A 25,273-nucleotide genomic window follows, 5' to 3' on the forward strand; every position below is an offset into this window, starting at 1 on the left:
GTATAGAATCGCAGACCTTAGCTAGAATCTAACCCCTCCAATTACCAGTGTGTGATCTTGATTAGGTCACTTCCTCTCCCCGTGCCTCAGTTTCCTCATTTCTTAATGTGGTTGCCAATCCCCACCTCACACCTCACATGTTATCCTAGGGATCAGATGAGACAACAGACTTGAACGTGCCTTGTTAACTAATGGCCAGCCTGTGGGAGGGGATGCCACCGTTTCTTCCAGAGCCCAGCCTGTGCCTCCTGGTCACCAAGTAGGACTCCCTGCTGGAGTCTCGGGGAGCCCTGGGAGTGGAAAAGGTGGGCAGCCCTGGGAGACCACCCCTTCCTTCTCCCTCATCACACTCATGGGGAGACCAGCAGGGTGGCTGAAGAAGAATGGATTTTAACTTGTCCTTAAACCTCCCCTCTTCCATCCTCACTCCTCTTCTTCTACTTTCCCTGTCCTGTGAGGTCTCCTCATCACCAAGACTTGCTTACATCTCTCCCGTCTGAAAAACCCTCTTCTTCCATGCATGTCCACCGCCAGCCACTGCCTGCCTCTCCCGTCTCCTTTACCACCAAAGTTCTTCAAAGACTTGTCTGTTTCCTCACCTCCCTGACACCACCTCAGCCCCCCAAAACCTCTTCCCGCCTCCTCATTCTCCTGACAGTGCCCATTGCCACAGGCACCAGAAGCCTCCTGGTCCCTGCGGAGGACCCTTCCCAGGCCCTGTGTTACTGGACTCTCAGCCACCACACCCTCCTGGCTTCTCTCTTGCCTCCGCGGGGATTCCTTTGCTGAGGCTCTGGGGTTCACTCTACAGACTCTTCCAGGCCAGTGCCACCCAACTCCTGGCTTCAGTTACCACCTGTAGGCCAACAGCCCCCCCAGACTCCCCTGTCTCTGGCCCGACCTTCTCCCCAGACCCATAATGTACCCCAAGAGCCAGGGGTATCTCCTGAGACTCAACGTGTGCTCAGTTGAAACTTCTGGGTTCTCTCCGCAGTCAGCACATGAGACACTGCGCACTACCCTCCTCGCTTTCTCTCAGCCCTGTGTCCAGTCCGTCGTCGGTGCTGCCTTCCCTTCTGGGCCCATCGCCTCTCCCCTGCCCCGGCCATTGTCACACGCCGCCATGCCGTTCTTCACCCAGCAGGCAGAGCCGGCTTGCTAACCCACAGATCTGACCAAAGCACTGAAACCCTTCCAGGGCTCCCGGCTGCCCTCAGGATGAGGCCAGAGCTTCTCAGCTGGGCGTTCAGCCTCACCTCCCTTCGCTCTTTGCCTCAAATTATACTGTCCGGCAACAGTGAGCTGTGTGTGACTCCCCCTAGAACATGCGCTTTTCCATCTCCCATGTACCATCTCTTCTTGTGGCATCTCTGACCCCCTTCCCCCCGTCCCTCCGCCTTTTCCTCTAATCCTCCTCGTCCTTCAGAGCCAGCTAAAGTGTCCTCCGTCTGGGCAGGCCTGTGCTCCCCACGGCCCTGCTGTCGCAGGGGAGGAGGGGGAGATTCCAGCCATGTTCCTCAAACCCCAGCCTCTCAAACCAGGCCCCTGGGAGCTGGCGGAGGGTTAGTGGCATTCGTCCCTGCCCAGGGAGGGCAGCACTGATAGGCAGCTTCGCAGACTTCCCAGACGTCAGACACCCGGGTACAGAGACCGAGGCTCAGGGGACAATAGTCAGAGCCCTCTAAGTGGCTGCAGGTGGCAGAACTCCAGCCCTTAGGCCATCTTACACCGCCCCTCCACAGCTTCCAGTCCAGCTTGGGGTGGAGAGCAGTGCTGTGCTGGAGGGGAAGCACGGGTCTGGGAGGCGATGGGCCTGAGTTCTCGTCCTGGCCTCCCTCGCTATCACTGTGAGGCTTTGGGGAAGACATTGGCCCATCCTGATCCTCTGTTTCCTCTTCTCTAAAAGCGGGGTAATTCCTACACTGTTCATCTTAAGTGGAATCGTGAGCATTTAAAACATCTTTGAAATTGCAAGTAATCGTACATGTAGGCAGGGGAAATTATTAATGTTGTCTTTAATTATAACTGTTAGGCTCTCTTCCCAGACTGTGGTGCTTATACCATCAGTGACGCAGACGGGGGGAGGAGTGCGAGCCTGGAGCAGGAGACCTGGCACCGGCTCGGCCTTTGCTACTGCCCTGCCCCGAGGCTCCGCGAAAATTACCGCTCCTCCTGAAATTCAGTTTCCTCATCGCAGAGCGTGGCTGACAACTCTAAGGATCCCTGGAAGATTCACTGGGGAAAGTGCCTCGAGGCTCCCTTTCCCCCTCCACTGGCTAACTGGAGTCAGTCCCTTTCGTAGGCTCAGGGCCAGTGAGCTCCAGAAAGGGGGGCGCCCATAACAGCAGGAGGAACCATAGCTGGGGGCCAGGGACGGAGGCAGTGCAGAGCCGGGAGAGGCCCCGGAGGCAGACAAGGCCTGGGCAGGGAGGCTGGGGGAACAGTTTGCTCCGAGGACAGGGGCCAGCTTCTACCCCTGCCGCATCTGTCTCTAACCCCGTAAAATGGACATAACCAGGCCTGCCTTGCAGTCCCTGTGGGAACACACGCAGACTGGACATGAACTCAGCAGGCAGGGTTGAGGGGTAATGCAACTTATCATTTATTAATATATAACAACAAAAACGATAAAGCTCGTATCTGCAACTGTTTAGGTCTTTGTTATAAGGTCTTGGTTGCTTTGTCTGGACTGGCTGTGACCTTCAGCTCCGGGGTCTGGGCTAGGAAAACGTTCCAGTGACCTGGATAGAGGAAAGCAGAAGAGGGGTGTGGGGGTGGGGGTCAGCTGTGGGGTGTGCATGTGTGCATGCATGTGCCCAAGAGAGGCAGAGTGACTGGGGTGGGAAAAACTTAGCACAAGAAGGGTGGTGAGAGCCTGGGTTTGGAGTCCACAGGAGTGGTCACTTCCTCTCCCCATGCCTCAGTTTCCTCATTTCTTAATGTGGTTGCCAATCCCCACCTCACACCTCACATGTTATCCTAGGGATCAGATGAGACAACAGACTTGAACGTGCCTTGTTAACTAATGGCCAGCCTGTGGGAGGGGATGCCACCGTTTCTTCCAGAGCCCAGCCTGTGCCTCCTGGTCACCAAGTAGGACTCCCTGCTGGAGTCTCGGGGAGCCCTGGGAGTGGAAAAGCTGGGCAGCCCTGGGAGACCACCCCTTCCTTCTCCCTCATCACACTCATGGGGAGACCAGCAGGGTGGCTGAAGAAGAATGGATTTTGACTTGTCAAAATGGATGGGTATTTCCATCATAAAACCCTATCCCGATCAGTTCTTGGCTTGTGACCCCCACCTTCAACCAACCAGCATTTGGGGTGTCACCTCTTGGTGACACGCCCATCTGTGACTTCCTCTCCCCCTCCCACCCCCCCACCCCAAGCCCCACCTGGGTCCATCTTCCTCAGTATAGTGTAGGGAAAATCAAGGGGCATCAGAAGGAAAGTGCTTAGGAAGTTTTCAGTAGGAAATAGTCCCATAGAGAGGGGGTAGGCAGTGTCAGGGTGTGGGGGCTCAGGCTTCCCTCCTCCACAGCCCTCTCTCCTCCACTCCCAGGACCAAATCCAGATGGTTCTGCTTCACCTTCCCGCTCCCAGGCGCCCTGAGTTGAGAAATCTCTGGCCCCGACGCCCACTGGATTCCTGTGCCGGGAACTGCCCATCTGTGGCTGACAACCACCCCGCCCCCCTCCCAGCACCAGCGGCCGGGAGCTCCCCAAGAGGCCCCTGGCCTCTGGCCCAGCTCTCTTCCCAGGCCCCCCTGCTCGGCCTAACATCCCACCTTCATGGGTGCCGGTGAGGAGCTGGAAGTTCTGTGCCTCTTTCTGGAAGTCTTGCTTCCTGACTTTCTTGATCTGAATCAAGTGGAAGATTCCTGAGGGCAGAGGCAAGGGCATGAGCAGGAAAAGGTGGGGCCATGCAGTCAGTGGAACTGGGTAACTTAGACACAGCCCGGACCCAGTCACTCCCCTCCCCTGTTCCGACCATAGCCCCATCACATCTTGCCTGGGTCACTACACTAGACTTCTGACCCCTCATACTCCGCCTGCAATCTGTGATCCTAACTGCAGTCATTCGAAACCATACCTCAGCTGTCCTTCCCTTTCCCTGACCTCTCATCACCTCTCTGCTGACCCTCCAGCTGTCACCCTCAGCATCCTGCTCTCACACTACTCACCTGTCCACAGTGTGGGGTCGGGGGGAGGGGGGAAGCCCATATGGACTGGTCATGCTTTTTTCTGGGTATAGGACGTGTGATAAAAATCAATAGGTGTGCTTATCGGACTCCCAAGAACATCAAGTGTCAGAGTGGTAGGCCCCCTTTCAGTGCGAGGCTCTGTTCACCCAGCCCCTGGGCGGCCTTCCTGTGCTCCAGCCCTAACCGACTACTTTCAAGTCCCCCGAGGGGCCCAAGCCTTTACATAGGGCACCGCTCTGCTGCAACTCCTTCTCCCACTGACTTCTGTTTCTCCTGTTGCCTCCAGAGACTCCTACTCATCCTCCAGGCTTTGGCTGGGAAGTCTTCCTTGATCTCCCCTCCTTGGGGCACCCAGAAGCTCTTAGCTGCTGTTGATGATTATACCTATTTCCATTGTGCTATCATTGTGTCTGTTCTTGCCTCCCCTGGTTACTTCTGCAGGGCTTTTCCTCTCTGGTTCCCCTGCGCCTGGCCCACATTAGTCATTTAGGATAAGTGAACGAATGAACAAACGAGTGATGATCCCTCGATGAATGGATGGGTAAGGAAACATATGTGTACCCAATCTAGCCCGGGCCCTAAAGGGAATGAGGCATTAGCTGGATCTCCTGATGTTTGCGTCCCATGGGGAGCTGGCCCCGGGTACCACACAAGGCACTGAAACCCCGAGCACACGGGCTGTGAAGTTGCACCAGCTGTGACCGCCCGGGTCTGTGGCCAGAAAGAACAGGTGTGATGGCAAGGCCTCTGCCACCCAGCACAGCTCCCAAGAAAACGAAGAATTGGCCTTGCTTATGGAAATCTGAGTAGGAGGCCACTGAGGAGAACGGTCAGCACTAAGATCCAGGAGGCTGGGAATGTCCAGCATCGTTCTCAGGACCCCCAGTCCAGATGCCAAGGACCAGGATATGGGAGAGACTCGCTCCAAAGGCCCAGGCTATATCACAAGCCTGAGATGGTGATAAGTCCTTCTGCCCAGGCCTGCCACTGCACACACCCCAGAACGCAAATGGAGAGGAGGTGACAGGGACGAGGGAGGGTCTTCACACTGTAGCCTGTAAAGCATGATCGTAAGAACTGAGCTCTTGGACCTGGAATCAAGAGCCAGCCTGAGGAGCATGGCCATGCCTTTGGAGGATGTGCCAGGTCTGAGGGCAGCTGGGCTCTGTGAACCCCCAGGGCAGAGACAGTACCGGCAGGTGAGGCTCAGCTCAATGCGAAAACAAACCCTTTCTAGGTGGAGCCATCCACAGTGGAGGTGGGCTGGGGGCATGCGGAGTCAGGGGCTGGAGACCATCCAGGAGACCATCCGGGAGGCCGTAAGGGGTTTCCTTCCTAGACAGGGGCTGGAATCAGGACCCCTGAGGTCCCTTCTACTCTGAAACTCCAGAATCGAAAAGGCTCTTAACAATAAGCCAGCTTCTGGGGCCCGAGTCCGGGTGTTGGTGTCTCCAGGCCAGTTCTCCCCTTCCTCTCCCTGCCCCCGAGGCCCACTGATTCCACTCCTCTGGGTGAAGAAAGAGGGTTTCCCACTGACAGTCCGAGCTCGGGAGTGTTTGCTTTGACCCCCACGGTGTGGGGCAGGGAGGCACTTAGGCAGCCCAGCGGGGCAGGAGATGGGGAGGGGGTTTTTGCCAGTCACAGGAAGGTAGGGCCTGGCACCGTGAAGTTGAGGAGTCCCCACCACCTGCTCCTTTTCTGCTGGGCCTGGTGGTATTGAGATTGGCCTTGAGCTACAGCGCTCCAGTCTGCGCCATCCTGGGCACACCTTGGCCTTGCTCAGGCACCTCTCTGAAAGCATTAGGTCGCCTCCGTGGAAGCAGCTCTGGGGAGACTCAGACCTGGGTTTGAATCTTTGCTTGAGTGCTTAAACTGTGTGACTTTGAGCAAGTCGTTTTACCTCTCAGACTCAGTTTTATCTGCAAGATGGTGCATTAATGCATATCCCTCAGGTTTCTTCTACGGATGAAATGAAACACTTTAGCAGGGGCTACTACACACCCATCACGGGGCGGAGCACAGGGCATGGAAGCAGAGGCTCCAGGGCCGGTCTGAGGCTGTTGCTGCCACCCTTCTTTGCCTGCAAAGCGCTCCTCTTGCCTTCCTAACGCCTGTCCAGCCGCAGGCCCCTCCTCCACGAAGCCTTCCAGCCTGACCAGCTCAGCTCCCGGGGAGCTCCCACTGCATCCAAGTCACTAAGTCCTGGGCTCCCACGGACAGAGACTGGGACCTATTACTCTCTGTGGTCCCAGTACCTGGTGGGGTTGGTGGGGGTCTGGAGGAAACCAGCACCTGTCCAGGCACAAAACAATGATGAGGGCTGCTGAATCTAACTCCTCGGCTGTGGCAGAGCCCCCGCCCAGTCGCTGTTTGCACATCCCTGTGAACTGAGCTTGCTCCCCGCTTCTTTGACAGAAAGGGTCTAGGTATGAGAAAGTGCTTCCTCTCGTTGGTGGAAGCATGCTTCTCTGTAATTCTAACTGAGGAGGTGGGATGAAGATACTAATGTTAGCACCTACTGTAGGTCAGGGCTGTACCCATGTTATTTCATTTAATCCTCCCAAAACCCTCCTTCCCAATTAACAGAAGACAAAACTGAGGCCCAGAGAGGTCAAGTGATTGCCCAAGGCCACACAGCTAAGAAAGAGCAGAGCCGGGATTCAAACTCAGGTCTGTCTGATTCTCAAAGCCCCTGCTTGTCGTTCTGACCCTTGTAGTCACTCAGAACACAACCGCTCCCCCTGCCTGGAGCAGTCCTTCAGAGCCAGGAAGCCAATGGTCCTGTCCCCCTGAGTCTTCTCTTCTCCAGGCTGAACGGCTCCGCTTTCTTCGTCCATTCCTCCTAGGACAGGAGGCAGAGTAGAGCAGGGAAAGAGCCGCATCTGACGTCACAAGACATGGGCTCTAGCTCCCGTCCTCCACTTACTGGCTGTGTGGCCTTGGGCCAGGTACTTCACCTCTCTGAGCCTCAGTTTCCTCATCTGTAAAATGGGGATAATAATACCTAACTCTCAGGATCGTTGAGAATCAAATGAGATAATGAGTGTGAAGCACTTTGTAAACTCTAAAGTGCTCCACACGCTGGTTATCATTATCATGACCATCCCCTCTTCCACCCCTGCCCACTCCAGCCAGACCCATCGGGAGAGAACAGTGACCTCACAGCTAATTCACACTTAAAGGGTTTAGTTTGTTTTACTCTACCCCGGGGATCTATGTTAGGCAAGAAGAGCCAAAAAGCCCAACTCTCAGCAATTCCCTTCTCAATGACAACTCCTCTTGACCTTCAGCTGGTGATCTGAGCATCCTGTTGCATCTGGTGAGTTTCGCACAGAATGAGAACTATGTTCTGATGTCCACTTATTGGAGGGATAGAATCCACCACACAGAAAAGGCTGAATGAGACTAGTCTCCAGGCCCTCCTGCTTTGAGGATGCCGTGAAGGCTCTTCTGCCTGAGAAGCTCTCCCCTCATAGCGTGCTGATGTTCTACCAGTAGACATGCCTTTTGCCTCAAAATGCCTTTTGCTTCAAAATACGCTTTTGCATAGGCATTACCCTTCCTGGCTCCTCGCAAGTGCAACAACCCCTTCCTCCCAGGAGAGGGAGCACTTCGAGGCCCTGGCGTCACCCCGTGGATGAGCTTATCAGAACTGTCAGAGAATCACAGACAGAATCTCTGTCTCCCTCTATCTTGGAATTGGAGACTTAAATCTAGAAGGGTAGCCAGAGGCAGGTCTTCCTGGGCTAGAGGCCTTTGATCCACAAAATGCCCCTAAGGCCCCTGGTAAGGGGGACATGCCAGAGGTAAGCCCGGCTGGGAGTAGGCCAATGCTCACCTTTTACCAGCTTCCAGAGGTAGATCTCCACCTGCTCAGAGGCCTCATGCTCCAGGGCAAAGCGATGTAGGTTGTCTGGGCTTGGAGCTACTGACGTGTGGACGAAGACCCGGCCTGGCACCTTCGGACACCTGGTGGCCCTGATGTCACTGGGGCCAGGATCTGCCTTGTCCTCTGGGGAAGACAAGGAGCTCGTGAACACTCTGACCCCCACCCCCACCCCTGCCTGGTAGGCCCAGGGAGCCAGGCCACTAGTCTGACATCCCCCTCAGGTCTTTAAGGTCCTTGGGAAAGTTCTGGTGCCCTGGTACCAGAGAGAGGGGCCGCCTCTCCCATTCACCTCCCATTGATCAGCATATCAGAAAACTTCTCATCCTTCTGCACCCCGCTCCTCTTCCACCTCCTCCAGGCAGCCCACTTGGAACAGCGTAGCTTACCCTGCTTCTTCCCACTCACAGCCTTTAAAACCCTTCTTGCTTATGCCTCCCACTCGTGCCCTTGGTCTCACTACCTTGCATTGCCTTGTAATTGTCTCCCTCGGGTATGTTTTTCTCTACAAGCGACCTACGGGTGAAGGACAGGCTGTCTTTTGAGTCACCCACACCACCAAGCACAGGCTCTCATGAACATACACAGAATGAAAGGTGTGGGAGGAGTGAGGTGATCATGGCGACAGTGAAGATCATGGTTGTTGATGGTGGGAGAGGTGGTGGAGGGGATGATGATCCCACTGTAAGAGTGTGCCGGGTTGTGTGGGGGGATGCTGGTGATAGTGGTGATGGGTTTTGGTCCCAAATTGGATCCAGTCCTAAAGCCTCAACATGCTGGAATTCCAAGGACATTCTCCAGAATTTTCCACATACCAACATTCCCTATTTTTCAGGGACTGAAGGACTAAGTCCCTACACATACACACTTCCTTCGAAACTCTTACTAGTTATGAAGCCCTTTGAGATGTCCCGCTAAGACTTGTAAGGCTACAGTCTCAATATTTTTAAGGGAAAATGGACGGAGGTCTGTGTTTGTGAAGGAGCCTAGTAGTGAGCTACAGCCAGGCTCCAGAGACTTCAAGTTGAACCCCTACCGCTCATGTGTTTCCGGTACCACCCCGTCATGCTCCCTCTCTAACCCTTTCCCAGTAGCATATTACTCCGACCCTATCCCTTATGTTTGGATTTTGATTTACAATTTATGACACATTTTCCCTCAACTCTGTCTGAGGCTCGAGAAAGGAAAATCACTTGTCTAAGCTCACAAGAGTAAGTTAGGAAGTCAGTTGGTAAGCGAGCTAAAGTGGATGCACCCTTCCTGACGTTAAAGCCTGGGGTAGGTGGAGACTTAGGATGATTGCAGCCACTCTGTCATTTCATTTGTAAGCTATCTGAGAGGTGAGGAGTACGTGAACTATGTGAAATCACAGTAAAATACCTGGCACTAGAAGGTTCTCGGTGCATGTTTCCTTCCCCTTTTTTCTTCCTTATTCCTCTCCCTTTGGTTTTGCCGACCCAGCTGGCTAATCAGCCCGCGCCTTCTACCCCACCTGCTCAGCCTTGAGGGAAGGGGCCTGCTCCTCACGACAGCTCCTGCTGACAACCACAGGCTGTTCTTCCCACGAGATACTCTGATGTTTGCTTCTGCACGCCCACTAATCCTAGGCTCACACAACAGTGCTGGAAGAACTCAGCTGGCTAGTCTGGAAGCCTGCGTTCTAACTCCAGTTCCCCCACCACTTTGCTGTGGGACTTAGGAAAATCCCTTCTCTTTTCCCACAGGTACGTGAGGGTTGAAGGATGACAGCAGTGGTCAAGAGCACTGTCTGTGGAGCAAGACAGTCCGGGGCTCAGACTCCAGCTGCCATTCGAGCTGTGTGACCTTGGACAAGGTACTTATCTTCTCTTGGTCTGTGAAATGGAGAAAAATAGTCCTGCCCTGTCTGTGTGTTGTGAGGAGTCCGTGAATTCATGCATGCAAAATACCTACGTGGCACATGGTAAGTGCTCGATAAATATTGGCTCTTCCCCCCTCCCCAAAGTCCTAATATCCCACGATCTTGTGATTTCATAGAATCTGGAACATTATTTGATTGATTCTGTGTATATGTGCGAGAGTCTCTGAATCGACCCACTAGAGCCTTAGATGTTCTCTAAGGCAAATATTTTGTGAGCCGGGCATTTTCCACTCCAGTGCATCTAAAACTCCTGCAGCCTGTGGCTCTGAGTCCATGCCCCATTTGTGTCGGAGATGTTCCAAGTACCTGTGCCCTGGGGAGAGGGACCCTGGGCCCACTGTGGCCAGTGCCCTCCCTGCCCCCAGCATCCTTTTCGTACCTGGGCAAATCTTGCAGCACTTCCCGGCCACTTTCTCGGGGCGATGGCAGGGGTACTCAGTGGGGCAGGTCACCCGCTGGCAGTCCTGGCGGCCGTCCTGACAGGTGCACAAGATGCAGGGCAGGGGTCCAAAGGAGCGGAAAGCTGGGTGCCACACCTCCCCATGGGAGTACGTCTTCCCACTGTGCACGCAGGCTGGGCCAAGGAGGGCGGGAAGGGAGGAGGGTCAGTGCTGCAGACCTGGGCCAGAGTCCAGGAATGGGTGGGGCGGGAACTCGGGGAGGCCCTGCTCCAGTGGTCTGGCCCAGCCACACGGCCTGCAAAGTGGAGGCCGGGTATAAAACTGGTCCCCTGTCCCTGACTTCTCCCGTTTCAGCACTCAGGGCTGACCCGTGCCCAGTACATTCTTGCTGAAGATGGAGAGTCCTCCCCCTGCCCGTCACGGGCACCTCTGGCAGGGGGAGCACTGAGACCCAGTTCATACCTGGCGGTGTGAGCTCGGGCAGGTCCCTTCCCCTTTCTTAGCCTCAGTGTCCCATCTGTCCCAAAGGGGCCGCGGCAGGTACCTCCCCAGCTGTGCCTGCCACACCAGTGGGAGTCCTGCACGGAGCCTGCTTTCCTCCCCTTCCCCTGCTCCTTCCCTGCTGCATCCTGACCACCTGCCCACAGCCTCCTCTGCTCCCTCCTTCCTTTGTCCACAACTTTCTCTCACCGCTTCCTTCTATCGTAGTATTTATTTACATGTCTGGAGCCCCTAGAGGACAGGGACCATTTTTCATCTTTCTGTTCTGTGCCCCTCGATTCCCAGCAAAGACATGGCAGAGGCTCAGACAATATTGTCATGCTGCCCCATGGTCTTGGTTCTAGGGCTGGTTCTGTCTCACTCGGTACTCTGAACCTCGGTGCCCTTTCAGGACACCTTCAGTTTTGATGCTTTATGAATCTACAAGCTCCTGGCCAAGTTGAGGTCAGGGCACTGAGTGGGGGGTGCAGGGATGGGAGGCGGGGGCAGTCGGGGCCCCCTTTTCCCACCTCAGGGATCAGAGGGGTTTCCCATCCCCACCTTTCTTATGTTTCTCCTTCAGGACAATCTTGACTGTCGTGCTGCCTGCCCCCTTCGGTCGGAAGTGGCGAGGGATGAAGCCCAGAGGAGAGCTGAGGCCAGTGGGGGCTGGGGTGCCCAGGCCTCTCTTTCTCCCACTGTCCCCTGAACACGGATCCTGGGAACGTCTCTGCAAATGGCAGGAAGGATGGGGATCACTGATGGGCCAGTACCAGCAGGGGAGCCGTAAGACAGGGGCTGCAGTGAGGCCTGCAGCTAGACACCACCAGGACTTCCCAGTAAAGAGAGGCACATGTCAGGGATGGAAAGATCTGGATGCGGCCTAAGACGTTCTCAGACAATGGATCTTTGAAAACTCTCAGAACGGTGGTTTGGAAATCCTGCCTCCACCAAGCCCTTCTCAGGCCCGTCAGAGCCAGGGCCTCGGGGCTGGAGTGAACAAAGGTACTGAGGTCTTAATCTGGGAGACACAGCGATCAGGGACCTAGGAAACTTCCTATTTAAGAAATGGAAGGTGAGGCTGTGGTGAGGATGAGAGTCAGGAGATTTAGGTGATGGGAGAAGAGGATGGGCCTCTGAAGGTCTCACCAGGCCCCAGAATCTTCACAGGGTGGAAGACTAAGAGCAGGCCCCATCTGGACACCCTGGGTCTCCAGAGCCCCCTTTCTTGAGCCCCTGGAATCCAAGATCCTGAGACCCTGCCCCTCTAGACCAGGCCTTGGGCAGACTGGCAGTGATAGAAAAGGGTCTGTGGTGAGGGGGGTGTAATGGGGCAGGGGCATCATAGCTTATAGTTAGAGGACTGGGCAGCTCCAGGCCATGGCAGAGGAACAAGTGGGCTTATTACCCCCCTCCCTGATACTGAGTCACTCATATTCCTTCTCCTACAGCCCCTTCCTGCTCAGATAGTCTCTGAGTCAGAGACTGGCCAGACTGACCCCACAAGAGCACCCAGGAAACTATCTCAGGCCCCAGAAGAGGCCCAGGTACATAGGAGGCTCCCAGGAAATGCCTGTCAAGTGGAATAGTGGCAAGACGGAATCGAGGAGCCCAACCCTTTAATGGGACTTGCTCACGTCATCCAGTAAGTAGCTGCTCAGGGCCTGGAACTGAGCCTGGGTGAGCTTCGCTTAGCACACTGCCTCCTAGGGAGAGGATGGAATGGCAGAGGAAAAGGGGGAGCTTGCTAGTTCAGACCCCTGGGGAGTCCCTGAGCACGGGAGGCCAGCCTCCAGTCCCCCGGGGCCCAGGTGACCCAGGCTGAAAGAGGAGGTGGAGTTGTTCCCATTGTAGACATAGCACAGAGTGGGGATGGGGACTTGAGTCAGTGTGTAAGCCCATCCTCCTACCTCTTTCCTCTCTGACCAGAGAAAGCTGGGCAGTTTAGTTCATCCTAAGTCCAGACTAAGATGGAGAGGGGCCAAGACAGAGGGGAGGACAGAGAGGTAGCCCCCAAACAAAGAACCAGTACCTCAGGGGCTGGGTGGGGACGGCTGGGCCAAGACAGAGACCATTCCCTCGGGGGAATGAGCTGCCCAGAGGCAGCCTGAACTAAGGACAGACACAGGCTTTGGAGAGAACAGCGTCACAGTGTTCCTCAGGAGGGAAATGGGGAAGTTTGGGGCCTGCTCTTGTACGGCATGGTACTTTTTCCCAGGCCCCTGTTGACCCAGCAGCCATGAGGCTAGGGAGAGGGGCTGGAACAGGGTGGAGCTCGTGTTGCCGACCTAGGGGACAAATGAGAAGTGAGGACAGTAACTGCTACTGACTGCCCCAGAGTCCGGGGCTCGAGGCCGTGGCTCCCAGCTGCCCTCACCACCTCTCCGCACCCTGTCAGTAAAGCTGTGCACTCACCAGCCCAGGCTGTGACTGCGTGGTGTCCTCTTCGGCTGATCTCTCACTTGACCCATCTGGAAACCCAAAGGGAAGTTGGGTCAGCCTCCAACTCCTCAGCCTTGCTGACTGGAGCCCTGCAGGCCTCCAGCCTCCCAGGCCTAGTGCCACTTGTGCTGTCCCTGCACACCAGCGCGTCCCCCTGCCCCAGTGGCGCCTTATTCCCACTTCCCACTACAACCTGTCCTTACCCTTGGGTTGACAAATTCCCTACAACTGGGTTGCTGCCTCAGTTTCCCCACACTGACCTCATGGTCACCGTTAGGACTGAACTTCTTGGCTGGGCTGGAGCATCTTATTCAGTGCCCATCATGGATGCCCAAAGGCCCAGCATCCCATCCCTGCAGCCTTGCTTAGTTGCAGCCCCCTGGGGAGCCACCCTGTCCAGCCACACTTGAGGTCACCAGGCCTTGGTCTATACTATCCACTCAGGCACCTCGGGCCTTCCAGTTGGAAGACCCCAGGACTCTGTCTTCCACCCCGTGGGGTGCCAGCACACAAGGCCCTGAGGGGGATTCTCTCTCTCCAGCCCTCACCTCACATACAGTCTGGCTCCCTCCGAGCATTCTTGGTTCAAAGACCAAGGACGCTGGAATCAGACAGTCTGAGGCCAGCCTCTCAGTGCACACAAAACACAGCTGAGGCCCAAAGAGGGGAAGGAATCTGCAGGAATTAGCTGGACGAACCAAGACTAAACTGGAGTCACCTGGCCCCGGTCCAGTGCCCTTCCATAATGCCAACGTCTAGAGGAGCATTCTAGTATGAAGCACTCCCTTCCCCAGTCCTGCCTCCTCCAGGAAGCTTTCCTGAACTACCCCAACCCACAGGGTACAGTCTGACCATCTGTGCACTTGATTCTGCTCAAGCCATTTGCCCTTCACTGGCTGAGGTTCCCCCACCTCTAATAGTCCCTGGCTAGGTCCCTGGGGTGGGGTGAGTGGGCACTGCCAGATCTAGGACAGACTCACCTTTGCAGGCCTGGCAGCAGGATGCAGGCAGTGGGAGACGTGTGGGGCAGCCTGGTTCTGGGCAGGTCATGAGACCACAGTAGATCTGGCCTTCCTGACAGAGCAAACGGGAGATGAGCTCCGATGAGGAGCAGCCTTGGGGTTAGGAGAGCCCCCTGCCCTGGCGGCAAATGGCCTTGAGGTGGGAGAAGAAGGGAGCAGCAGAGCATCCTGGGCAAGGCCCAGCCAGCTCAGAGGGGGAGTCCCCTGTACCCTTCCCACTCCCTCCCCAGGCCCTGAGGTAACATTCATCCTTGAGCTTCTAAAGCGTTTTCAGACCCTGTCTCTCCCTAGGCTCTCACAGCAAACCGGTGAGGTGGGGTTCTTCCATCCTACAGATGAGGAGGACCTGAAGGGGGCCTGAACTGCCTGAAATCAGAAACACAGCCCAGCGGAGTGGACTAGAGCCCAGGCTGCAGGCTTTTCCTACTGAAGAACGCCCTCCTCCCCTAACCTGGGACAGGGGGCCCAGAGAGAGGACGGGGATCAATGGGACACATGTTGGGCTCATCGTGCTCTTACTGAAAACCCTAGGTCCCCAGCTTCAGGACCAGCCTGGAGAGGCAACACTGCCGAGGGAAGGGCCTTCTGGGAATCAGAAGCCAGATGACCTCTGGTGAGTCACTTCTCTTCTCTGCGCCTCACTTTCCTCCTCTGTGAAATGGGAGCACTGCCATCTGGGTTGTGAAGAGCAGATGAGGGAGTGGTTGTGAAAACCCTTTTTAAACTGGAAGGCACGGTGTACCGGGCACACAGTGGTATCACCTCGAGTCCTTTCCCTCTGCCTTTTCCCATGAGCCTCAGAAGTGGGCCAGGAGTCAAGCCAGTCCCATTTAAACAAGGAGGAGGAGAAAGAAGGGGAGACCCCGGGATCCAAGGAGAAGGGACAAGGAATCACAAGAATGTTCTCACCACCCTACCGCCACGCCATCACTTCTGTCTCCCCCCACAGACTCCTCCTCATCCGGGCCCTTGTCCCTTTACAGGAAGTAGTGCAATACAGGGAAGAAGGAAACATGAATTTTGGAGTCATGTGGTCCTGCCTCTGAATTCTGGCTTGGCCATTTAACTAGCTGTGTGACCTTAGGCAAGTTGCTTAACTGATCTGAGCCTCAGTTTCCTCATCTGAAAAATAAGAACAGTGATTTCCTGCTCTTAGGGCCTTTGGAGTGCTGTATATAAATACAAGGCATCTCTGTGAACCGGCATGTACAATATGATTAGACTGCCGGAAGAGGCTCAAGCCCTGTAAAAAATAATTGCTATGTTGATTTCTAAGTGGTCACTCTTTATTATTTGTAAATTGTTCGCTCTGCAGCACAGATACTTGAAGATTCAGAATCTCAGACGGATAGATCCTCTCGCTGAAGAGATGGGGACGCAGGCCCCAGAGAAGTGACTTGATCAAGGTCACACAGGGAAGCGTGGCTCAAACATGGGTGTCTGGCATCTAATCTAGGCCTCTTACCCTGATGTCACTGCTAACTCAGATTAGCAGAGAGGAACGGAGGCCCGGAGAAGTTTGATGAGCAGGTGGTGTGGAGATCAGGAGAGCAGGAGTTTCTCCTGCCAATGCACAGATGAGCTAAGCCCCAGGGTAAGAATGACAGGCTGAAAGCCACCTGTCAGCCTAAAGCAGGGCCACACTGGAGCCCACCGACCTTCTAGATCAGGCCCTGCTTGGCTTCAGTCTCTGTCCCCTGGTAACACTGCAGGGTCAGTTCTGCCTGTGCCTAGGTCCAACTCTGACCACAGCCGGAGGAGTTTCAGCGACTTCAGATTAAATCCATTTGCAACGAGCCGTCTGACCCTGTCTCTGAACCCCAGGACTGATCATTCACTCATTCTCTTATTCATTCAGCAATCATTATAGACATCTGTGTGCCAGGCCCTGGGCCAGTAGCAGCAAAAGATACAAAAATGAATTGGGCATGTTCCCTCCATTTGAGGAGTGCAGAGTCTAGTGGAGAACCCAGAAATGGGCAAATGTGAGTACACGGGGGAAGCATGTTGTAACAGGCAGCTCAGGGGGACGAGGAAGGCCAGAGACGGGCAGGACATTCCCAACCCCAGCTGTTCCCTTCCCCCGGAGCCCATTCACTCTCACTTTGCTTTGACCAGGAGGACCACTGTCCCCCCAGACCACACTGCTGTGCTTTGCAGGCCTGTCTGTGCTGGCCTGGGCTAAAGGGAAGGGGGAAGGTCTTACAGTACAGCTGCAGAGGACACACTGGTTGGGCAGGCGGGACGGGAGCAGCTCGTGGGCACTGAAGATCTCTCCGTGTTGGTACATGGTCCCATTGTGCTGGCAGTACTTTGGGGGGGCCCGGAGCCCAGAGGGGGTGTGAGGTTCTGTAGGCGGGGGGGGGGGGGGGCAAGAGGAAGAAGAAAATGAAGTTTCACATTGCTCCAAAAGCTTTGTCAAAATTCACTGGGCCACTTTCCTGAAGATTCTGCATCTTATCCTGTCTAGGCATTTAAACCAAGTTCTGGCCTCAGCCTTCCCAGCCAGTCTCCGTATAAGCTAATCGAGAGGTCTCGCTGATACCTACATCTGACCATGTCACTCCCTCTCATGGGTCCCCATCATGGCCTTTCAGCCCCTCAGTGTCTGAGCTGGCCCTCACAAGAGCAAGAAGGCAAGGCCAGAAGCCTCAGCTCCACTGAGCCCCATTTGGTGGGGACCTGCGTTAGTTCATTCCCCATTCAGTGAGCATATCCATGAATCCCCTCTAGTGCCAGGCCTGTTCTAGGTGGTAGGGAGACAGCAGTGAACAAAACAAGGTCCCACGCAGAGTTAGATCCTAGTGATGTCAGCTGGATGATCTAGACTGTCCCTGTGCTTGGTGTAAGCTCCATCATTCACTGGCCACCGCAGCCCTGCTCCTTAGCACCTGCCAGTTAGCCAGTCCTCATCCTGCCAGGTAGTGGGGTATAAGTCTCCAGTCCTGAGAGAAGCCACTCGTTCTCTCAAGACACCTTTACTAAGCACCTTCTCTGTAGCAGGCGACAAGCTAGGCATTGGGAATGGAATGCCCAGTAAGACCCAGCCCCTCCCACCAAGAAACTCACAATGTAATTGGGTAGAAGGACACTCTACAAGCAGTGACACTGGTATGGTAAGGGCTAGGGCGGATGGGGGCACAGATAAGGAGCCCTTAACTCAGCCGGGAGTGGGAGCTGGGGCTTGTTCAGGGAAGGCTTCCCGAAGGAGCTGATGGCTGAGCTGAGTCCTGAAGAACCGTTGAGCCAGGCGTGCAAAGGGGCAGGGCAGGGGCAGGGTGAAGGAGAGAGGAACATGTAAAGAGGAAGGGGCCAAGGCACAAAGCAAGGGGAGGTAAGGCCTCCTGGAGTGAGCCTCTGCCAAGGAGGGGACATGATGCCCCCCTCACCGGGCAGGATGAAGCTCAGAGCCTCTGCTCCCCAAGGGGACCCAGAGCCAAGAATATCTATGACCCAGGTCAGAGCCATGGTGAGATCCCTGCTGGGGTCCCCCATGGAAAATGAGCCCCTTTACACACATACTCCACACACAGGTCCCCAGCTCACCAGGAGAGCCCTGGTTGCAGAGCCTGGAGACCACAGTGTGGAGCCCTGTTTTATCACCTTCCTGATGCTTCTAAGCATTGATTCTCCTCTCAACATCTCCTCGCCTCTTGGGTTGGTCTCCCCACTGGCTGCCCCTCGTTGGCCATTTGGTTACATATACACTCGGTTATGCCAATTCCTTCTCAGACCGCCTCTCCTCTCCTCTCTTTTACCTTTACTTCCTAGAATCCCAGTCTCAGAGGCTCTTAGAATCTTAAAATCATAGAATCATAGGCATTTAGCATCAAGACACAGAGAATGCCTGAACCTCAGCACCACGAGGAATCTCCGAGTCCACGTGCTTCAACTCCTTTGGTCATTCCCAGCCCCAGGGCGGTGGTCCTGGCCTTTCCCTACAAGGCCTCCCAGCCCCTGCTCACTCATCCAGTGACACACGGCATGTCCACTCCCTCTGACAGACCAAGGGGCGGTGGCCTCTCTCTCTTCAGCTCCTCTTCAGCCAGCCAGAGAGGGATTGGGGCCCAAGTGTGCCATCCACGGGTCAACCACACCCCTGTTTCCTTCAGCCACTTTCCACATTTTCTCCCTCCTCCTGCCAAGCCCAGCTACTTCGGAATGAGACGTCTGCTGCTACCCCAGCCCTCCTGGGGGATCCACGATGTTTCTTCCCCTGAGTACCTTTGCCACCTCCAAACCTCTGATGGCTAGAGTCTGCCCCCTCTCATTCCAGGGGCCCCCCTCAGCCAGAAGCCCACACTGGGATGGGGATGAGGGTCAGTGGGCAAGGGAGAGGAAGGAGGCTACTTACCCACACACCGGGGACAGCACTGCTGTGGCTCTGTCACAGGCTGGGGACAGTGGACAGGAGGGCAGTGGAGGCGGTAACAACTCACATGGGCACTCTGCAGGGGACACGGGGGGGGGGGTCCTGATTCCAAAGAACCATTGCCTCCTACCTGAACCCGTCCTCTCCCCAAACCCCATCCCAGCTGTGGGACACTACACTCGTTTTATGCCTGTGGCTGGAGAAAAGCAATCAACTCAATTTGCCCAGTCCCTCCCCTTCCCCTGCTCGCACACCCCAGCACGGAGGAGGGTGCAGTGTGCATGGGTTTGCACAGACCCGTGTCCCCTTCCTGGTGTTTGAGAAATACGAGTAAAAGGCTGGAGTTATTTTGATGTTGATCTTCACTGTTGTTGTTTTAACTCGGGGATTTCCTTCTTTTCCCTCTGGGCCTGAGCTTCATGGTTAAGAGAGGGCAAGTGACAGGGATGGGGACACGACTAGAAACCTGATGTGGAGAAGACTCAGGGCTTCATGATCCACTCCCTGAATCTCTGGGAGGTTTGGGTAACCTTACATGAAGCTTTGGAGCTGGCAGCAGCAAAGGAGGGGCCCAGAGTTCTTACGCTTTTCCATGTACAGCAAATGGAAGAGAATGGGGCAGAGAAACAGAGAGAGAGAGAGAAGGGGATGAGCAGAAACAGAGGAGCTGAAGAGAGAGAGGCCACCGCCCCTTGGTCTGTCAGCCTGACCTAGGCATCCCACACCTTACTCTCCCCTCCGTGTTGTAATGAACCATTTACATCAGTCTTGTCTTTTCAGCCATGGATTCCCAAGAACAAGGGCCAGGCCTGGTCTGTTCATCTCTGAATCGTCAGCTCAGGGCCCTGCTCCAAGCCAGTGCCTGTTCCGGTCTGGATGAAGGAGGGAGTGAATGAATGAGAGCCAGGAGAGGAGTGCTAGAGGGCCTCTTGGTTAGATGAATGGAGCCAGCTTTGTCCAACTGGGAAGCTGGCAGGTTTGCTTCCAGCCCCCCTGCCCACTGAGTTTCCCCGCAGCACCTCTTGCCCCATGGAAAACCCTGGACCAGCCCCCAGCCCCTCTGGGGTCACTGCTCCACAAGATGGCCAGCTCGCAAGGACTCATCAACACTAAGGGGCATCCCAGAGTCCACAGAACTGGGGCCTTCTAGAGGCCTGGTGCTCCTGGGTACTTAGAATGTCTAGAGGGTGAACTGAGCCCCTCAGATGAGTAACTAGGGTGGAGTTCAAGGAACTGTGTGACCTGAAGAGTTAGGATCTCTTTCTTGATTCTGGCCTTGGAGGAGCCAAGGGATGGAGACGATCAGCAACCTACAGCCAGAAATAAGGTGGAGACAGGCAAAGGGTTGAATGGGCAGGTGACCAGGTCTTGCAGCCAGATCGCCTCTCCGGGAAGTCATAACTACCATGTGCTGAGTGGCTACTAGGTAGGGGCTTTATCTTATATATAAATATATGACGTCCCTTCATCTTCTCAGCAATCCTCGGGGTAGGTACAGCTATCCACACTTCCACAATGAGGAAAGAGCCTCTGTCCTAGAGGTTGAGTTGCCTAAGATCACACAACTGATGAGCACTGTCTCCAGGATCTGGGTACTTTCCGTGATGCTGAGCCACCTCTGGTGGCTGGGGTGGGGACTCCTTCATTCACTCAGTATCTCTTGCGTGACTGCTGGGTGCCAGGCCCTCTTCTAAGCTCTAAGGACATAGCAGTGAGACCAACACGGTTTCTGCCCTCACAGAACGTGCATCCTAGGAGCAGGAGACAGACGATAAACAATAAACAAGTAGGAACAAGATCATTTCAAATGTTAAATTTATGATAATAATAAAGCAGGGTGATGTGATTGAGTTAACAAAGACTATTTTAATAACAGCTGTCAAAGAAACCTCATAAAGGGTCACAAGTATGTGATGAACTGCGAGTAGGAGGGACCATCTGTGAGAAGATCTCGTGGGGGAAAACATCCAGATGGAGGAACAACCAGGTAGGACTGAGGTTGAAGTGTTGGTGCAGGTAGGAGACGAGGTCGGAGAAAAAGGCAGAAGGTAGCTCCTGCAGAGCCCAACGCAGGAAATTTGAATTTTACTTTAGGTGCAACGAAAAACTATTAGAAGGTTTTAAGAGTAGAATAACGCCATCAGTTTTATGTGCAGAAAAGATCATTCTAGCTGCTGTGTGGAAGACGGACTTAGAGAGGGAACAGGGAGACCCGTTGGGAGGCTGATGTAGCAGCCCAGGGAGAGATGAAGGTGGCTTTCATTAGGGGAGCGGTGATGGTGGAGAGAAGTGGAGGGATTCCGGGTGTATTTTGGAGGTACCTGCACAGTCGCTTGGGTTGGGGAAATGCTGCATGTGTGAACTCTGGGGAGGGAGAAATGAATTAACTCCAGTGGATCACAAAACTTGGACTTTGTCAACTGGACCACATGATATGTCTGGAATTTTCTGTTATGGTTTTCTTTCTGCTGTCTGGCTATATTTCATAAAGTTCTTTTTGTAAAGGCTGATTGGCCTCATATGTGCTAAGGAGAACCAAGGGGAGGCAGTTGTGGGGGGCTGTGTCCACGCTGGAACCATGGGAGAAGGAGTGGGGAATCAGAGGGAAACTTCCCAGGAGGAATGAGACTCCAGTGATCAGAGTCAGGAGGGGGACTGGTCACCCACCCCCAACTTCCCAGTGTCTTTCAGAAGCTCTTCTCTGCTCCCACTTTGAGTATTGTCTTAAGGAGGGAGACTCTTAACAGGCCTCCCGCATTCCTCTCTTGGCTTTGTGCAGGGAAAGACAGGCACCAAGGGGCTGGTTCCAGGTAGGTACCCTGTCTCCGCCCCCCTCCCCTCCCCCCCACCCCAGCACCAGCACCCAGACAGAAAGAGCCAAGGATCTCACACCAACCAGGCTGGGCCCCAGGCAGCTGAAGTAGAGCTAAGGGTGTTGCAAGCCTCCCAAATCACTCCCCCTCCATCCTCACCCCTCCACCCTCATACCTGGCCTGAGAATTCTGGACCACATGGGGGTCTTATTTATTCCACCTAGTTGGTAGTACAAGGCTCTGTGGAGGGTGCTGGGGTGGGATTGGGGGGAGACAGAGGTGAAAAAGAAGATCTGGTCTGGGGTGCCTGGGTGGCTCAGTCGGTTAAGTGTCTGCCTTTGGCTCTGGTCATGATCCCAGGATCCTGGGATCAAGCCCCACATTGGGCTCCTGGCTCAGCGGGGAGCCTGCTTCTCCCTCTCCCACTCCCCCTGCTTGTGTTCCCTCTCTCACTGTCTCTCTCTCTGTCAACTAAATAAATAAAATCTTTAAAAAAAAAGAAGAAGAAGATCTGGTCTCTGCCCCTCTGGTAGGTCAGCCTCTGGCAGGACACCAAACTGGGTCTGAGTGAGCGCCCAGGAAGATCCGCTCTCAGGGGCTTCATCTAGGAGGGGCAGTAATGGACAGGCACAGAAAACTGTCATCCTTGGCCAACAGTGATCAGGAGGAAGGGACAGAGAAACTTATGTGGCATCCCAGAAGATGACACCCTTGCAGGTGAGGCATCAGATAAGGCTATTGGGGGTAGGGGGTGGCATTCGGGTGAAGCCTTAAAGAACCAATATTTGAGCCAGTGGCGTTGGGAGAACACATCCTAAGGCCGGGCGGCAAGAGAGGTGGCTGGAGGAAAGGGCCCAAGGAAAGGAAGGAATGGGAGGTCAGGACAGAGAGGCTCTTGTCCTGGGACATAGGCGAGGCCGGCAGCAGCAAAGGTGGAAGGAAGGCCGGCTGAAAGATGGAGGGCCCAGCTCCCCAGCCTGGTCCAGCCACTGCCCCGCGGTGTGCCTTATCTCTGGCAGGTGCACAGGAGCCCCCGCGCATTGAGTACTCACTGGTGAAGCGGCGTGGCCCCACCCTCCCTCTGGGGTGCCCTACCTGTCACAGGTGGCCAAGGGGCCAGAGGAACTTACTTCTGAGCAGGTACAGCGCAGGCAGTACATCAGGCCCTGTGGTTCCAGGTAGGGATGCCAGCTTTCACCGGGCGCATATCTCTTCCCATGGAAAAGGCAGAACAGGTCTGGACCTGGCAGACCAACCAGCGCTTTGTCAGTCCCGGGAGGCTCCAGCCCAAAGATCCTGCTTCGTGCCTCCTTCTCTCTGGCTCTAGGAAGGATGTCATCTGGACCAGATAGGCGAAAAGAACCCACCAGATGTGCTCTCCCAGGCAGGGGCCCGGAATATCTGAGTCCGTCAGCTTGACTACACACTTGCTGTGTGACGTTGGGCATGTCACTGCCCCTTTCTGAACCTTAACACTTCTCTCATAGGACAGTTAGGAAGATCAAACAGTGAAAGTGCTTACAGATTTAAATTGTGGTATAAATGTTATTAGATGAACAATCTGAGGCCCCGGAGGATAAATTACACCTTTAAGGTCACATAGGAAGTCCGTCATCCAGCAGGGATGGTAGCCCACGTCTCCTGACTCTCAGTTCAGTGCTCCTTCTACCCTCATAATCACACCGGCTTCCTCTCTTTTGGTCCCATGTTGCTTATTTATTTCCTACATCTCTGCAAACACACACACACACACACACACACACACACACACATCCTTCCCACTGCTGACCCTCTCTCTCTCTCCACACACACACACGCACACGCACACGCACACACGCATGCACGCACACCTTCTCTCTGGGTCCTGTGACCCACCTTTTCAATAAAGCCACTCAGAGCTCCTCCCCTGCTTTTCACAGCCTACTATCTCAGGGAGCTGTGATGAAAGGGTTTAAATTGGGAAAACAAGGGCTGCCTAGGGAAAGGTTCTTCGAAAGCTGACTTTTAAATATCCTTAATATAGTCATTGCTACTACTACGACTGCACGTCAATTGGCTATTTTTGTGACCTGCGTTTCAGTTGTCAATATGCAAGGGAATGCTTCAAGAATGAGGAAAGTTTGTTTCATTAGGTTAGATACTTCTCCTGCAAGCCTGCTTTCCTGAAACCACCTCTCCTCACTTCTCACACCCCATCAGCCGCCCAGCCTGCCCTCCCCCTCCCCTCTTACTGGACCACCACCTAGCCCTGGCTCAGGGCTCCCGGTCGGGCTTCCAGCCCCGCGCCCCATCCTCCCGCCTCTGGCCCTATCCCTGCCACCCTTGCTCCTCACGGGTAGCGGGTGATTTTTACAAGCCAGAAGGGATGCTGTCATTCTTACAGGAAAACTCTACATTACCTAAAGAATAAGCTGAGCTCTTCTAGGGTGGAAATGAGGTGCCCAGCACAAGCTAAGTGTCCACAAAGGTTTATGGAATTAAATGAGATTGAGCTATGGAAAAAGGAGCCAACGTTTACTATCTTCTCTTTACATAAATTACTTAATTACCCCATTGACGTTGTTGTTTTGAGCATTAAATTGGGTAATGCTTGTCAAATGCTTACTTACTTAGCCCAGTTCCCGACACTTGTTGAATGCTATTATTATGATAATTGTGGTAACAATGACCCTGCAAGATGGGTCATCTTGAATAGGTGATCCAGTCCCTCTAAGCTGGGTTATTGGGATCGTTACCATCATTAAGAGAAAAGGAGATGGAAAAACCGAGGATCCAGTGCCTGGGTGACTTGCTTAGGCCATCCACCTAGCGACTGGAACCCAGGACTCCACTCCCGGGCATAGCTCCTTGCAGTTCACCTCCCTTCTCCATGGCTTTGTGCCCGATCCCAGGGCCTAGGGGCTCCACTCTCTGCCTCAGCGGCCACCATACCCTATTCCCTATTTTCTTTCCTCGTCCCCTACTGGTCTAGAATCTAGAGGTCGCCTTTCACACTTCCTCCTGCCTGCTTTCTAGGTCTTTCTCTTTGACATTTGAACTCATAGAATCACAGAGAATTGAAAGCAGCACACTAGCAGGACAGCAGGACAGGAATTCCCTCTCAGTGTTGGGGGGTGGGCTGGGGTACCGTCCGACACACACCTCCAAAGGAGAGGAGCTCCACGGCCAGTCCTAACCTTTAGAGAGTTTCCCCTGTAAGAAGCTGGAACTGGCCTGCCCCTGGCTCTTTGCACTGCTCCTGCTCAGCCTCTCGGGCCTCCCAGAACAAAGATTTGAGGCCACAGTCATGATGCCTCCAGAGTCTGTGCTTCCTGGGGACCCTAAGAGCACGCGGCTGAGCTCCCTCCCCGCGCCCTCCCCAGCTCCCCAAAGTAGAGGGGGGGGGAATCGGACAGCAGATCCCTTTCCCAGCAAGGCCCCCGGCTGGCCCGTATCAAATGAGCTGTGTTTATCTCTCGGCCTCTGCTGGCTGAGAGGGCGGGACACAGCCCCAGCTGGGGTGCTTGTCAGAGCCAGCCCAACTCTCCAAGGACTGAATAATGTCTTTCTTCCTCAGTCCCCTCCCCCCACCAGGGAGGGGCCGATTGCGACACTACCAGGCGGCCTTAGGTCTCTGCCTTGTTGCTGAAGAAACCCTCTCCCACCTTCCTTGGGGCGGCCCCGCAGCCTGGCTCCCGTGCCAGTTGGCACCCCTCCCCCTCACTGCCTGCTCAGAGCATGGAGACAGAGAAAATGTCTCAGCCCGTGCCCAGGCCGC

General features: G+C 54.7%; 1 protein-coding gene across 5 annotated transcripts in view; it reads right to left on the bottom strand.

Annotated features, from left to right (window-relative positions):
* Positions 1-2,598: 2,598 nt before the first annotated feature.
* CHRDL2 (chordin like 2) overlaps positions 2,599-25,273 on the bottom strand; it is a 31,949-nt gene continuing 9,274 nt past the window's right edge. The window contains exons 2-12 of one of the 5 annotated variants that reach the window (XM_078058550.1): positions 22,647-22,855; positions 18,686-18,779; positions 16,538-16,680; positions 14,290-14,383; positions 13,283-13,338; positions 11,429-11,597; positions 10,366-10,560; positions 8,039-8,212; positions 7,127-7,181; positions 3,784-3,876; positions 2,618-2,741 (exon numbers count right to left, since the gene is read on the bottom strand). In XM_078058550.1, coding sequence (XP_077914676.1) covers positions 3,786-3,876; positions 7,127-7,181; positions 8,039-8,212; positions 10,366-10,560; positions 11,429-11,597; positions 13,283-13,338; positions 14,290-14,383; positions 16,538-16,680; positions 18,686-18,779; positions 22,647-22,855 — 1,280 coding nt within the window. In that variant the 3' untranslated portion in view covers positions 2,618-2,741; positions 3,784-3,785. Of the gene's footprint in view, positions 2,742-3,783; positions 3,877-7,126; positions 7,182-8,038; positions 8,213-10,365; positions 10,561-11,428; positions 11,598-13,282; positions 13,339-14,289; positions 14,384-16,537; positions 16,681-18,685; positions 18,780-19,464; positions 19,533-22,646; positions 22,856-25,273 lie in introns of those variants that run through there. The other 4 variants (XM_036092148.2, XM_036092125.2, XM_036092138.2 and 1 more) reach the window with 4 other exon arrangements.

Source organism: Halichoerus grypus, chromosome 11 (genome assembly GCF_964656455.1).
Source record: "Halichoerus grypus chromosome 11, mHalGry1.hap1.1, whole genome shotgun sequence".
NCBI lineage: Eukaryota > Metazoa > Chordata > Mammalia > Carnivora > Phocidae > Halichoerus > Halichoerus grypus.